The 13408-nt window shown below is 39.1% G+C and overlaps 1 protein-coding gene across 1 annotated transcript in view; it reads right to left on the bottom strand.

The window, feature by feature from the left end:
• Positions 1 to 6337: 6337 nt before the first annotated feature.
• PTPRZ1 (protein tyrosine phosphatase, receptor type Z1) overlaps positions 6338 to 13408 on the bottom strand; it is a 100784-nt gene continuing 93713 nt past the window's right edge. The window contains exons 22-28 of the mRNA XM_026067047.1: positions 13303 to 13396; positions 12910 to 12983; positions 11764 to 11892; positions 10713 to 10859; positions 9918 to 10060; positions 9165 to 9300; positions 6338 to 7361 (exon numbers count right to left, since the gene is read on the bottom strand). Coding sequence (XP_025922832.1) covers positions 7221 to 7361; positions 9165 to 9300; positions 9918 to 10060; positions 10713 to 10859; positions 11764 to 11892; positions 12910 to 12983; positions 13303 to 13396 — 864 coding nt within the window. The 3' untranslated portion in view covers positions 6338 to 7220. The remainder of the gene's footprint in view (positions 7362 to 9164; positions 9301 to 9917; positions 10061 to 10712; positions 10860 to 11763; positions 11893 to 12909; positions 12984 to 13302; positions 13397 to 13408) is intronic.

The raw sequence follows: 13408 nt of genomic DNA, 5'->3' as shown, positions 1-13408 counted from the left end.
ATTCTCAGTGCTCTTTGCATATTATTGGAAAGATAATTGAATCTTATACATAAGATTGATTGCAAAATAAATCCAAAGACCTATGTTTTCATTGTCATGTCATCTTTATAGCCTGATAAGATGTATATGAATGAGATCTGTTTGTTTTATGTAGATGGTTATATTGAAAGGGTGTCTACACATGGAATGGACTCACTGGACTTTGCTGTGTACGTGAAATATCTTTTCATACTTCTTGCCAGACTCACAAGAGAAGTCTCTTAAAGGATTGTTTGAACATACACATCTAACACTATATATATTGCTGTATCTAGACAGCTTCTTCTTCAGCTGTAGTCTTAAGGTATGCAGAGGCTTTTTTTAGTGAACGTTTTGTACTTGGGTAGAAGGTCAACTTGTTAAGTGGGAAGCTACAGAACACTAGATGTATAATGTCTATCTGAGCCCTAGGAAGAAATAAATGCTTTGTCTGTCACTGCCTGTCTCAGCTGTAGGGCTTTGCTCTCCCAATGCAAAGTTGAATATTCAACTTGGTTTCTGATGTCACTGCCTGGGATGAAAGGCTCTTAAACTATTTGCTCACATTAGGCTGCAAAGAACAGATTGCTTGTCATTGTGTTTCTCTTATTTCTTCTTTTGGGAATTTGTTCTACTGACTGCTCTCTCTGACAGATAAGATCCCTCTTTCCTTCCGAGTTAAGAAGGTGCATGAGCCAGATGATTAACTCAAACAGCCTCTGTCTTCCTTGCATTGATATTTGACTCTCCTTCAGGCCCCAGATATTCCAGTAGACAAGAATTACATCCTTTATCAAGGACTGGAGCACAGAAATGTAACTGACTGCTAGACAAAAGTAGGAGCTCGTAGCACAGCAGCTGTTTAAGGGGAAAAAATCTGGATCAAGACAGTATGGGGTAAAGTGATGGTGATTAGGCTGGAAATCTAACAAAAGAAGGAAGGAAAAAAAAGAAGTTTAAGAATGACTGTCCAGCAGAATTTATCAAGGCAAATCAGACCATCTCAAATGAAGTGTGACTAATTCTAAGGTCACAAGATATAGCTGTTTCCTGAAATGAAGGAATGAATTCAGTAAGCCAGAAGGTTTCATTTTTTTTCACTCTTGTGCTCTAAAAGTACAAGAACATAATTGAAAAAAGGGGAAACAGGTAGAGGAGATGTGGCCAAATGTGCTGAGAGAGACTTCTCTCCTGTCTTGTCCCTTTAAAAGTACCTTATCTAACAAAGTACAAACCTGTGAAACAGAAATGTATAGTCAAACCTTAACCTTACTGCAGGGAAGTAGTGTAAACTAAGAATGTGACCTTTTCCATGTGCCATCTGCTATGTTTTTCCTTTTGTTCTCCCATCTATCATTCGTAATGCTATATAAGCTTTTTTAATTTAGACACCTGTTGACCTTCCCTTTCTTCCTCCATTTGCTTGAGAAACATGACCACAAGGCTGGCAGATATCTTGGCAACCTCAGAGAGTGGCAGTGCTTTACTTACCCCAGTCTTCTGAGGGCTGAGTGGTTGGGTGGTAGCGACCAAGCAGAAATATAAGCAGAGGTGCCCATACAGCCCAGGCAAAAGCTCGTCCAGGCTGACAGCAAAAGATGCTAGAAGAGTGGGAGACAGGAGATGTACCAGGTGTCATTGCACTCATGTTTGATGGAGCATTGCTGGCAAATGCATTCTAGGTGCCTTATCCTCTTGCCCATTACAGAATGTGAAATGCCTGTGGTAATTCCTGGCATGTCACCAATGCGCTATTCCCTCACACGCTAGAGAAAAGGAAACTCTACTAGCCTGTGTTCAGCAAGAGCAAAATAGTTGGTGCTCTCTGAAACGCTGGCTTGCAGCTTGATGGCTGGAGGGACAGCTCTAGGAAGTCCCACCAAGGCCTGAGAGTCCAGCGTGGACCATGCCCAGTGGTAGTGGCATCTGCAGCCCATTGACTATTGCCTTCTCATGGCACAGGGCGCTGTAGTGAGAACGTCATCCAGACCCAAACATGTCCCATGCTGTGATCTTGGCATAGAGATGAATCCCACTGTGAACACTTCTGTCCAGTGGCAAATCCCAAGCCCTGGCACCAGTGACAGGGTACTAAGATGTCTTAGACTTGCTGTAGTAATTTGGACTTCTGTCTAACCCCAATGAGACAACATGACTCATCTTCTCCCCATCTCCAGCTTTGCTTCTTCTTGAGAATGACTGAATAAGAGGAATGAATTTAACCTTGCCAAACTCATGTTGAAGTATTTTCCACAGAAAATTTCAGCCCATCTGGTTTTGCATTATCCTAGATATTACAATGAACCATGCTGGATAACCAGTTTTATAACACATTGATAACTAGTTTAGTGAAATAATTTTCAAAGCTTTTACTAAAGTCTTTAACTAATATGCTGTTGTACTGATAACCATGAATTTATAACTTCTATTCATCATTTCTTGCTGACTTTTGTAAAGCTTTTCCTTAGGTATTAAATCACAATGCCAGTTTCTATATTTTTAAAAAGTTGGTGACTTTACTAAATTAGTTAAGATTTTATGGTTTGTTTATTTTTTAAAACTCTTTCTCTACTTACAGTTTCTTAGGAGGAAGCATATTAATCTTTTTTTTTTTTATGGCACACATGACTGTTGCAGCTGTGTTTAAAAGAAAAAAATGCTTAAACTGACATTATTTATTAATAGCCTACTTCTTGTAGGAGATACATAGCATCTTTTCCACACTTGACCCATTTTGGAAAGGCAGGGTATATGTCTTTTGAGTCTGTAGCTTGGATTACAAGAAAAAATTAATTAGAATATGGCCTTTGTCTGAGATGGGAACTGATACGCATTTATTAAAAATCTGTAATCCATCACAGGTTGAAGATTACAGAAGATTTTTCTATGGTTCTTAATTTTTTTTCCAGATCAGAACCAATATGTGTTGGTAAAGAGATTATCCTAAGCACTTATGTTTTAAATAACTTGTCAGCATGCTAAGATGATGAATATGATTACAAACATCTCTGGAAGAAACCTTGAATGACAGCTGATTCCTTGGATTATTATTTTAAAATGTCTGCAAAACAGTTTAGGTTGAAAGGAACAGTTATATCAAGATGGGATTTTAGAAAGGAGGATTCAGGGGTTTTTTTGCTTTTGCTCCATATAGGCTTGAAAAACATGACAAAATATATTGGCCTAAAAGCTACTACAACTATATGCAACTGCAAATATATTAATAGAAGCTGTCAGAAGAAAAACGCATAAAGTTATGTAAGACTAAAAGCCAGTTTTCCTAAAGAAAAGGCTGGAGAAGTAGCAGAGGAGCATTATAGATTCTTATGTTATGTGCTAATACTATGGTGAAGAGCAGATTATGGAATAAGGTTTGGAAATGGCCATAAGATTGAAATTAACCTCTATTTTACATGCAGCTCTAGAGATAAAGAAAGCAAAAAATATTGTGTCTGAGTACATACTATGTTTTTGGAACAAAAGAGAATTAGATAGTGTTTCTGACCTCATTAAACTAAATATTCAAGTTGAAGAGTTTAGTCAATTGAGTACCTAAGAGGAAGTAGCAAGTAATCCCCAGGCCACATGGAAAAAGAATATATTGGCTTGCTCAAAGTGCAGTTTACTGCTTGAATGTTGGGAAGAATCTGTACATATAAGAATGCAAGGTTATAAAAATGTACATATTTTGGGGCAGTGTGGTGGTTCTGTACATTTGTAACTCTTACCACCCCCAAAAAACCACAAATATAACACAAGCTAGTACAAAAAATCTTGATCCCGTTTTTCAAAGATATTTAACTTGGCTAGGGATACATTACAAGTTAGCACAGTGGATGCTTGCACTTAGAAGCCATCTCTCAGTCCCATTCTTCCCGGACTCCAGAATTAGCGAATGTGCAGGTATGACAAGGATCACAGGAAGAAACTTGTAGAACCTAAATAGTGATGTCTCAGCTCAGAAAAGGAGGTTCCTCCATTTCTATCAGAATTACTTAATCAATTGGTTATGGCTCTGAACTGAAGAGGCAGGTATTAAAATTTACAGGCAGATAGCTAGTCCCTGGCCTGAGGTTAAGCTGACTGAACAGATCCTGAGAAACTGCTGGGCATGACATGAGGAAACTGCTGAACAGAACAAGTAAGCGTGAGAAGCTGACAAGTGTTAAAGATATAGCAATGAAAGGAGGCCACATTTCACAGGGGGCTAAGGGGGAGTTATCTGAGAGATCACCAAACTTCACAGATTAATGGAGGGGAGTACTGGCGACCTTTTGGAGGAGAAGAATTTGCAAGGCCAGCAGGAATCTAAGTAATCGTGTCAGAAAAAAACAACTTTGGGTAAAGATGTGACAAAACTGGGACTAGTGAGGAAAAAGTAATGAGGGGCAGGTTGTTTATCCAGGAGGAAACAAGGAAACCAGAGTGGAGAAACAGAGGGATCAATGTGGATAGGGGAAGAATAAACATGGGAAAAGGGAGAGAGGAGGGAGTAAAAGGGCCTGCTCGTGTGTAAGCAGGTGGCTGGTCAGTACCCGTGTCTGGCTGTGCCCTGTGCCTGATCACTGCAGTCTTTTCTGCCTTTTTATTAAAACTCTTTTCTGTATGTCTGTCTTCTGTGTGATGAATCCTGTTTCTAATTATTTGCTGTGTGATATCACTCTCTAGTGTGTGTGTGTGTGTGTGTGCGCGTGTGTGCGCGTGCGCACATGTGTGTTTGTTGGTGACAACAGCTATGGGCGCCAGCAACTGGAGAAGGATAATAGGGGATTGTAGGTCTGGAGGCCAGCCCTTGGATACACTGTCCAGGGCCCACTACAGGGCAGGAATCCATGTGTGTGCGCATGCAATGCACTAGCAAACTTCAAGCTGGACTATCTAGCAGGTAGCAGGAGACCCACATCTAGAAATACTCAAGGTCTGAGCTCATGAGAACCCAGGGATCCAGGCACAGATATTAGACAGGGAGTCTGTGCCACTATGCAAGGGACCCATGACTGGTGTGCTTGTGAATCTGGAGTGTGCAGACATGCACATGTGTATGTGTGTTTCACTACTGAACTTCAGTCCTGATCAGCTGGAGAGGAGGAACAGGATCAGGTCACTTGAATTCATGCTTAAATGAGTGCTGTTGGTGGTTATGAGATGCCGGTAAAGGCACTGCTCTGTTTGTGTTGGTCTCTGTGGCCAGCTGTGTGTGTGCGTGTGTGTGTGTGTGCGCGTGCACGTGCGTGCGTGTGTGTGTGTGTGTGAGAGAGAGAGAGAGAGAGAGAGAGAGAGAGAGAGAGAGATGAATGTGATGGATGTGCCTGTGTGTGCATCTCCCTCTGTGGAATATATGCCCAGCCTGGCTCCTGGCTGGACCTGCAAACAGGAACAGCACCAGCTATATCCATTAGACTGAGATGGAGAAAACCTCCTGGATTCAGCTCTGGTGGACTCGGAAGGTGAAATACCCCAGGTCTCAAAGTCCAATGGGTTTGGCCACTCCATAGCATCCGGGACCACATAGCTATGGTTATAAAGAGAAGTGGTCAAGCGTAAAAGGGAATTCAAGAGCATTAATATGTCGGCACACTTTTATAAGACAAACTTTGCATTAGTTTTGATTATTTCATCTGTATGATTAAAAAAATGGACAAAAGCAGGAAATAAATCCACATGCCATTCTGTCTTCTTCACACTGACTTAGCTTATCAACAATATTAGGATTTTTCAAGTTGTTACTCTTCAGATTCTTCTAGACCTATATTTGTTCACCTTTGTCTGCACTTTATCATTCCACATATCCTCTCAGGGAAGTCCCACACTGTTGAAGGGGACCTACATCCATCTGTTGACACATACTGTGTACTGAGATCCCCCACACTCTTGCCTCAGGGCATTAGTGGCCAAGCTGAAACTTTTTGCTTTTGGCCAGGTGGAGATTACTCCTTTTATTTTTTCCCAGCATTTGGCTTCTGCCTTGCAAAAGGAGGCAGCAAAGAGCTCATCAACTGAAGCAAAACCAGCATGGAGAAGTCTTGCTGAGGGGCAGTTAAGGCAATTTGGAGGTCTGGGACAGCCTGTCAGCCTGCGCTGACAAGGCTGGGAGACTTGCAAGGAAAGGTTAAATCAGGCATTGACTTGAACGCTACAGGTATGGGTGGAAGTGAAATAGAGATTGAGTAACAGAATTTAAAGCATTCCAAAATTATCAGAGCTTCCATAGAAACAGTAGGCTTCTCCAGGTCATCCTTGAGTCCTTATTCTTGTAAGTAAAAGCTCTTCCCTATGACAATGCAGACTGACTACTGTATGTGGTAGATTGCTAAGCACAGACTGGAATATTTATATTTATTTTTGCAATGCCATAGGTAAAAACAATTTAACAATGCCAAGTACAGATGTCATTCTCATAAAAACTTCTCATTTCAAAACAAATGATTTCTATTTCCCGCAAAAAGTTAAAATTGCATGCAGCTATATGAAGGTTAATTGCTTAATTATATATCAGAAGACTGTTAAAATAAAAACATACTGGACTACATCATTTTAACAAGGCAATTACACAGAACTAGAAAACTGACTCTGTAGTAAAATATAAAAATCTACAATTATAAATATAAATTTGGTCCATGGAATCACTATAGAAGTAGCAGTATTTACAGTAAGTATCAGATTACTATTCTAAATGTCTAATTGAAGTCTTAAAATGTTGAATGTTATGGAGAACAATATTTTATTTACATTCTACTATATTAAAAGTTATATTTCTAGCAAATGTAAGGTTGTTATAAATACGGCAAATAAACTGAGTACTAAAACCATGACGTTTTTCTGTAGTTGAGAATCCCCTAACATCTATAAATATGGTAGTTTTAAGTTAAATCCAGATAAATCAAAAACTAATACTGAAAAAACATACCACAATTCAATTCTTAGAAACACTGTAAAAGTCAATCAAATTAGTCCAGATGTAACAACGTATTACAATAAATCTTTCAAGAAAAGGCACACATTGTTAATGATGTAAGTAAGTTCTGCAGTAAAGTCATATGCAACAGAAATAACTGTTTGAATGAAGGATGGGAACTGATTATATATATAATAACAGAGAAGATTCCCCCCCCCTCCAAAATATAAAACTGAAAATAATAATGGTAAACTCCAGGTATGACTGATGTGTTGTAGGTATGTGTGTGTTTAATTTGCTTTGTTAATTAAACTAAAGACTCCAAACTTTCAGCTGCATTTCCATCAGGTAAAGCTGAACCATTACTGTCCATAGATGCTGAGGGATTTTCTTCTTGCCTTGTGCTAACAAGGCTGAGAATAGCTTTGTACAGAAACTGGTATTGTTCCTGGAGAAGAAAAGACGGTATGTGTTTTCACAAATAATAATGATAGATTTTATTATAACACTGTTACTCAATTAATAGCTAATGTGTCAGTCTGGTAACATATAGTCCTCCACAGTTGATAGTGTTACTCAGTAGATTTATTAATTTTCTGACTAATCGCTCCCCCTGTACACATTGTGGATCACATATTAAGGAACATAGTGCATGTTTGTTAGGTTGGGGAAAAACAATGTATTTCATTAAATACATGGGCTAAAACTGATCTTTGTTTAAGTCAATGGCAAAGTTCCCATTGAAGAAATGGGGTCAGGATTAGGGCTTCTTTATCTGTTTGCTTTTTTTTTCCTTGAATATGTTCTCATTTTCTGCCCTGTGAATCCTATCCTGGCAGACTTTATTTTTCCTTTTTCTTTTTGGTAAATGTGGTTGGTGCTTATGATTTTGAAACCCCTGACAAGTGTAGAAGGAGAGACTTGATTGCACTGGCAGATTCAGTGAAGAGGCCGTTGCCTAGCTGGAATGGGGGTCTCAGCTAGGTGCAGTAGGAAATGGGAAGTGCCAGAAGCACTGGCCAGAAGCCAGCCGGACTGGGTGGAGCTGGCTGGGGAGGAGGAAACGCTGGAAGTTCAGTGTAGGGCAGCATCTCTGGAGGGCATGCACAGCAAAGGCAGTGCTGCACTAGGTAACAGCAGATGATCTGAAAGGGCAGAGTAATATTTTGGATTCCTGAATGCATACATGAGGAGAATAAGGAGATCCTGGAGTGGAGAGCAGTAAGACAGACTACACAGAGTGGAGGAGATTTGGAGCTGGAGTATTAGTATGGACTCAAAGATCTGCGGTGGAAAGAGCAGGGCGTTGGGAACTCTGCAGCTGGAACAGATGGGAAACTGGAAATCTGAGATAAGGGCCCAGGTCTTTGCTGAAGGCTTCTGGGACAAGAGAGGTGAGAGAACTGATGGTGCTGCTGAGGTGGGAAGAGCTCTCATTGCACAGACCTGTCTGCCAGGCGCCTCAGTCTGGGCTGGCTGGTCAGGGGAAGGGGTGGACATGTCTAACTAAAATCAATGGCAAAATGCCTGTTCTTGGAATGGGGTCAGGATTAGGGCTATTTTATCTGTTTGCCTTTTTTTCCTTGAATATGTCATATGCCTTGAATATGACATGAATATGTCATATATGAACATCTATCAATCCTGTCACGTCCTGTCTTTTCTGTCAGAAATATAGTAACCCTATCTCTAATGTTTTACTGTTCAGGTGTTCTCTTTATTACACCCATTGTAACTCTGCAGTACATAGATCATCAGCAGTATGACCAAGGGCAGGATTCATAATTTCTGTAATGCATGTTCATCTTTATGGCACAGACTTAAGTGGGTAACTCTAATTTGCTATAGCTTTTTTTTTTTTTTTTTTAAGTTCTTCCCTTCTGTAAGTACGGTGACACTGGTGTCAAGTGACCATTCGACAGATCATGAAAGTTCAAAGTCAGTTCTGGACTGGAAAACTTAATTAATTAAAACCATTATTTACATGACATAGTGCAGACTTTTTATGATGGTGGCAGTTCTGCACATATTGAATAAGCCCACTTGATAACCAACTAACCAGTTTTTCATGGGAAACACTTTATTTTGGAATTAGCTATAGATCCACTACAGCACTGCTGGAAAACAGTTCTGATTAACTCATGAAGAAATTAACTCACAAGTGGTTCAATAAAGTTGCCCTAACACCTAAGCATTTTAATAATACTACACATATTAAAAAAAAAAAGTACACATTTTGCTTCTTACTTACAACATCTGTGAAGACTCCAGGTCTCATCAAATTTATCATCTTAGCTACCTGATAAACATCCACAGAGTTCTCATTTTCTAGCTGATGCAGGAGTGTTGTTAGTGCACAGAAAGTACCTGCTGTCACCCCTCCAAGCCTTTGGAAAGGAAAAAAAAAAACACAAATAAAAGTCTATAAACTGGGTCAGATTCCCACAGCTGGAGAAAATACAGGGGCTAGGGTGAATAGGTAAGGTGAATTTCCACGATGTGATATTTACACCTTTCTGAAACAGGCCTGCACAGCAATGCCTTAACATGATCTTCACAGTATATGGCTACAACTTCTGGGGAATCTTTAAAAAGTCAGTCTTAGAATTGTTTTCCCACAGTCACGTACTAAGAGAATCACGAAGGCTTTAGGGCCCATTTACAATATTTCAGTATTTTTGGCCATTGTTAAACAGCTGGGGCAGGGTAAGGCTCCTCAACTAAATAGTCTCTTAATAATAAAGAATGAAGCTCTGATTGATTTCATCTCCAGTGCCTAACTCAGTAATGATCCAGACTATCAAAAATGATTGAACTGAAAAGAGAAAATTCGGTGTGTTATTAAACCCAAATGCGTCTCTTGTTGATGCAGTTGAAACAGAAGCAGCAGCGCTATTGTTAGGTGCAGACTTTCTGCCTTGTTTCAGTGACTCTCATTCTAAATGAGCAGCAAATGTGACTCTAGAGAATAACATAAAAACAAACTGAAAGCTGCAGTTCTTACTCATCATGTACAATCATGGGTCCATCACGGTTGGATGTTTCCTCTTTGATGATGCTGATCAGTTCAAAAGTTTTACTAATAGGACTATCAGGATTTGGCCATTTTGGACACTGAAAATGCCTCACTTCGAGTACATAGTCATCCTAAAAGAGTAAAAAATCAAAAAAGAACATAACTATTGCTTAACATTTTAAAAGCAAGAAGAAGAGAAAAAAATTACCTTTTCCCTTTTAGGGCACTGTTTAAACAGACCAGAGTTTCTAGGGATCCTCCAAATTTTTTTTTTTAAACAAAAACATGACTTTTTTTCAGGATTAGGGTCTCATCAGGACTCAGCCTTCCAGCTCTGGTCCAGTTGTAGACCAACAGGCTACAACTCTCCAAGACACTCCCATTCCTTTCTCTTGAGAAATGCCAACAAGGTGCCCCAACACCTGAAGTCCCACTCCGGTAAGTGCAACGCAGTACAGAGCCAGCTGTGCATACCTGCTATGCTGAAGGGGTAGAAAAGATGAAAGCACCTCTTCCCATCAGTAATCCTAATGTTATACAGTAATATTTGGCCCCTTGTGCCCTGCCAGCCCCTGCCCTCCCCATGCAGGCAGCGCACCCAGAAGCTCCCTGACTCTATGCTTGGCTAGAACAGGCTCCCCTTTCTCTTTTTTCCGCTCTATTCAGTCCTGCTTTCTTGGTGCCCTCATTTCTCTCACATTCGCCATAGAAAATGTAACAAAAGGTAGGCATTACCTTTAACAAATCAAATCCCGAGAGTTACAAGGTTTATGACAGTGTTACCTGTGTAGCTTCTAAAATAAAGTCTTGGATAATGAGCTTTTCCTCGTTAGACAGACACTTATGTTCTTCAGCAATCATAGTAACTTTAAAACTCTCACAATTTATTGGCTCATCTTTGTTTGGCCAGTAAACAAATTCATCTTCAGCCTCAAGGAAGAAAAACAAAGTAATTTTCAGACATCAAAATAAAACTTAATCCAACATAATATATAATGTGCCATGTATGCAGTCAGTGCACCCAACTAGATTTAAACTGACAGAGCAAAATTTGAGCAGGATTACAAGTGTCTGAAGTGATGGTTTTCAGACACCTTCCTTACTATTAAGGCTAACTTAAAAACCCATCTCTTTTGTAGGAAGTATAACATTCATAATGTGTTTGATGAGGAGACAAAAATATAAATTGTCTTGGCTGCCCTTATTTTTCCAGTCATTCAAGACTTTCCAAAGCATTTGCATAGCTTTCCTCCAAACTCATCACCAAACATGATGCCCTGTCATGCCTCAAAATTTCTGTAAGCACCAACCTAAAAGCTCTCAGATATTTTTACGGCCACATCTCTAGTAACTGAAAAACACATTAATTGTTTATTAAATTATGCATACAGTATCAACACTTGAGTTTCCTTCTTAGTTTATAGTCAGATAAATTCCAACTAAAAAAACCCCTTATTTGCAACTTTAGGAGATGAGATAGAGAAACAACATCATATTTCTCCCTTACACAATAATAGCTGAAGGGGCCATATTACAGCTAAAGTAAAAGTCTTGGAGCAAAACTAGACTTGCTAAGGATGACTCCTGCTGTTTGACTCTTTTTATAAATGATATTGGAATGATGAAATATCTTCTCATTCCAACTAAAATCTGCCCAAATGAGGATCTCCAGATCAACTAGGTGACTTTGAATATTTTGCACTCAGTACAGTATTATTAATTTTTGATTGGGTTTGGCAAAATCTCAGACATTGTCCCATGTTTTGCATATTTTAAAATGGTAATACTAATAAAATTCATATACAAAACTGTAGCAATCAGTCATGAATCTTACCATATTCTGGCTGTCTGGAAGCATGACTATCACTTGGGCATTATGGTCCCATATCATTCTCCAGAAATCCTTGATAGTGTGTAGTAAGGGATGCTGGGTAATAATGAATTCATTACTTTGATAATAACCCTGCAAAAAAACCCACCGTTAGACTCAGAGCTGATGTCCAGCTTTCAACATTTAAAGGAAACTTCTGCTGGGCAGGGCCAGAAGCCTAAAAAGTGAATTCCAGAATGATGTCCCCTCTTGCAGAAAAGATAACCGCGATCACAGCATTTTCCAGATGAACAGAATAAAACCAATTACACTGAAATAACTTTTAAAACTTTGAAAAATTCAAGCAACCAAACAAAAAAGACAAAAGAAATCAGTGGAGAGTTGACGCTGAACAGTTAACTCAAATGAAAATACTCAGACGAACATCCTACAGGACGTGACATGAAACAAATAAAATAAAATCTCTTGAAAGATCTGAAAAAAATCCCAGGAAGTTTTTTGATTTGTATAAACATCACAGACAACTTCTAACCACAAAAGATACCTTTTTTGTACTCATGCATCTGATGAAATATCATGCATAAACAGCACTGCAGGGAGCTTTCCCCTCTATTTCCTGAATGGACATTTTCCATGTAAAAGACAGCCTTTACTCCTTCTTTCAGCTAATGAGGGGAAAAGAGTTGAAGAAAAACCACAGAGCAAGAAAGATAACGAAAAGATGATGACCTATGGTGCCTAGGCTCTGCCAGTTGTAAAAGCCATTTTAGATATCTGCAAGGAGGCACCTTTGTAAAACAAGGTAGGAAGGAAGTTTGGTTTCATGGCACAGCCTTTAAAAAGTAACTTGTTAGTTAACACTTATTGGTTACTCTCAGAAGATCCTTCCATAGGTGGTATTCAGCTTTACTGGTTTTTAAAACTGTGATGGGACTTTTAGTTCTACAGATACGCACTTAAATGAACTTAAAAACAGTAATAATAGTAATAATAATTCTGTGGAGAAGGTAAAGAGTAAATAATGGAAAAAAGTTCATGAGGAGCTTTCAAAATCAGAATTATGTCAGTATAATGTGGACCCTTGGCAGCTCTGAAAACAGCCATACAGTGGGGCACAGTATTTTTCATCAGCACAGTTAACTGACTTACCATGATATAGGAAGCATTGATGTAGTCTGTCCCTTCACCAGACAGTGATGAGATACCAACTCGAGACCTTTCCACTGTAAAAAAAAGTCATAAACTAGTCTGTTCATTGAATAACACATATATTTTAGTAATGATCTCATATATTATGGTAATGTTAACAAAACTGAGATCCATCAATCAGGATAAAGTGCTATCCAGCCATCTTTTTTGTTCTCTTCAGTGTAGCTACTTCGCCAAATCATTTCTTCACTAAAAGTTCTTTACAAAACTTAGGTACTCATTGCCCCACACCATTGCAGAAGTCCTCAGATCCTGCTGAGGAACAGTTAAAGGTTTGACACACACTATTCATAAAAATTTTGCCACCCAAGAAGCCAATTTCAACCAGCTTACCAGGAATGATGGATGAAGTTCTGTTCTTTTCTCTGTTACACTGTTTGAGTGCAGTAGAATAATCACACTGCTGTATGTTAGATTGACTCAGTAACTGAAATAAGGA

Source organism: Apteryx rowi, unplaced genomic scaffold (assembly GCF_003343035.1).
Source record: "Apteryx rowi isolate R43461 unplaced genomic scaffold, aptRow1 scaffold_252, whole genome shotgun sequence".
Classification (NCBI taxonomy): Eukaryota; Metazoa; Chordata; class Aves; order Apterygiformes; family Apterygidae; genus Apteryx; species Apteryx rowi.
This window is presented reverse-complemented; position numbering and strand designations above follow the sequence as displayed.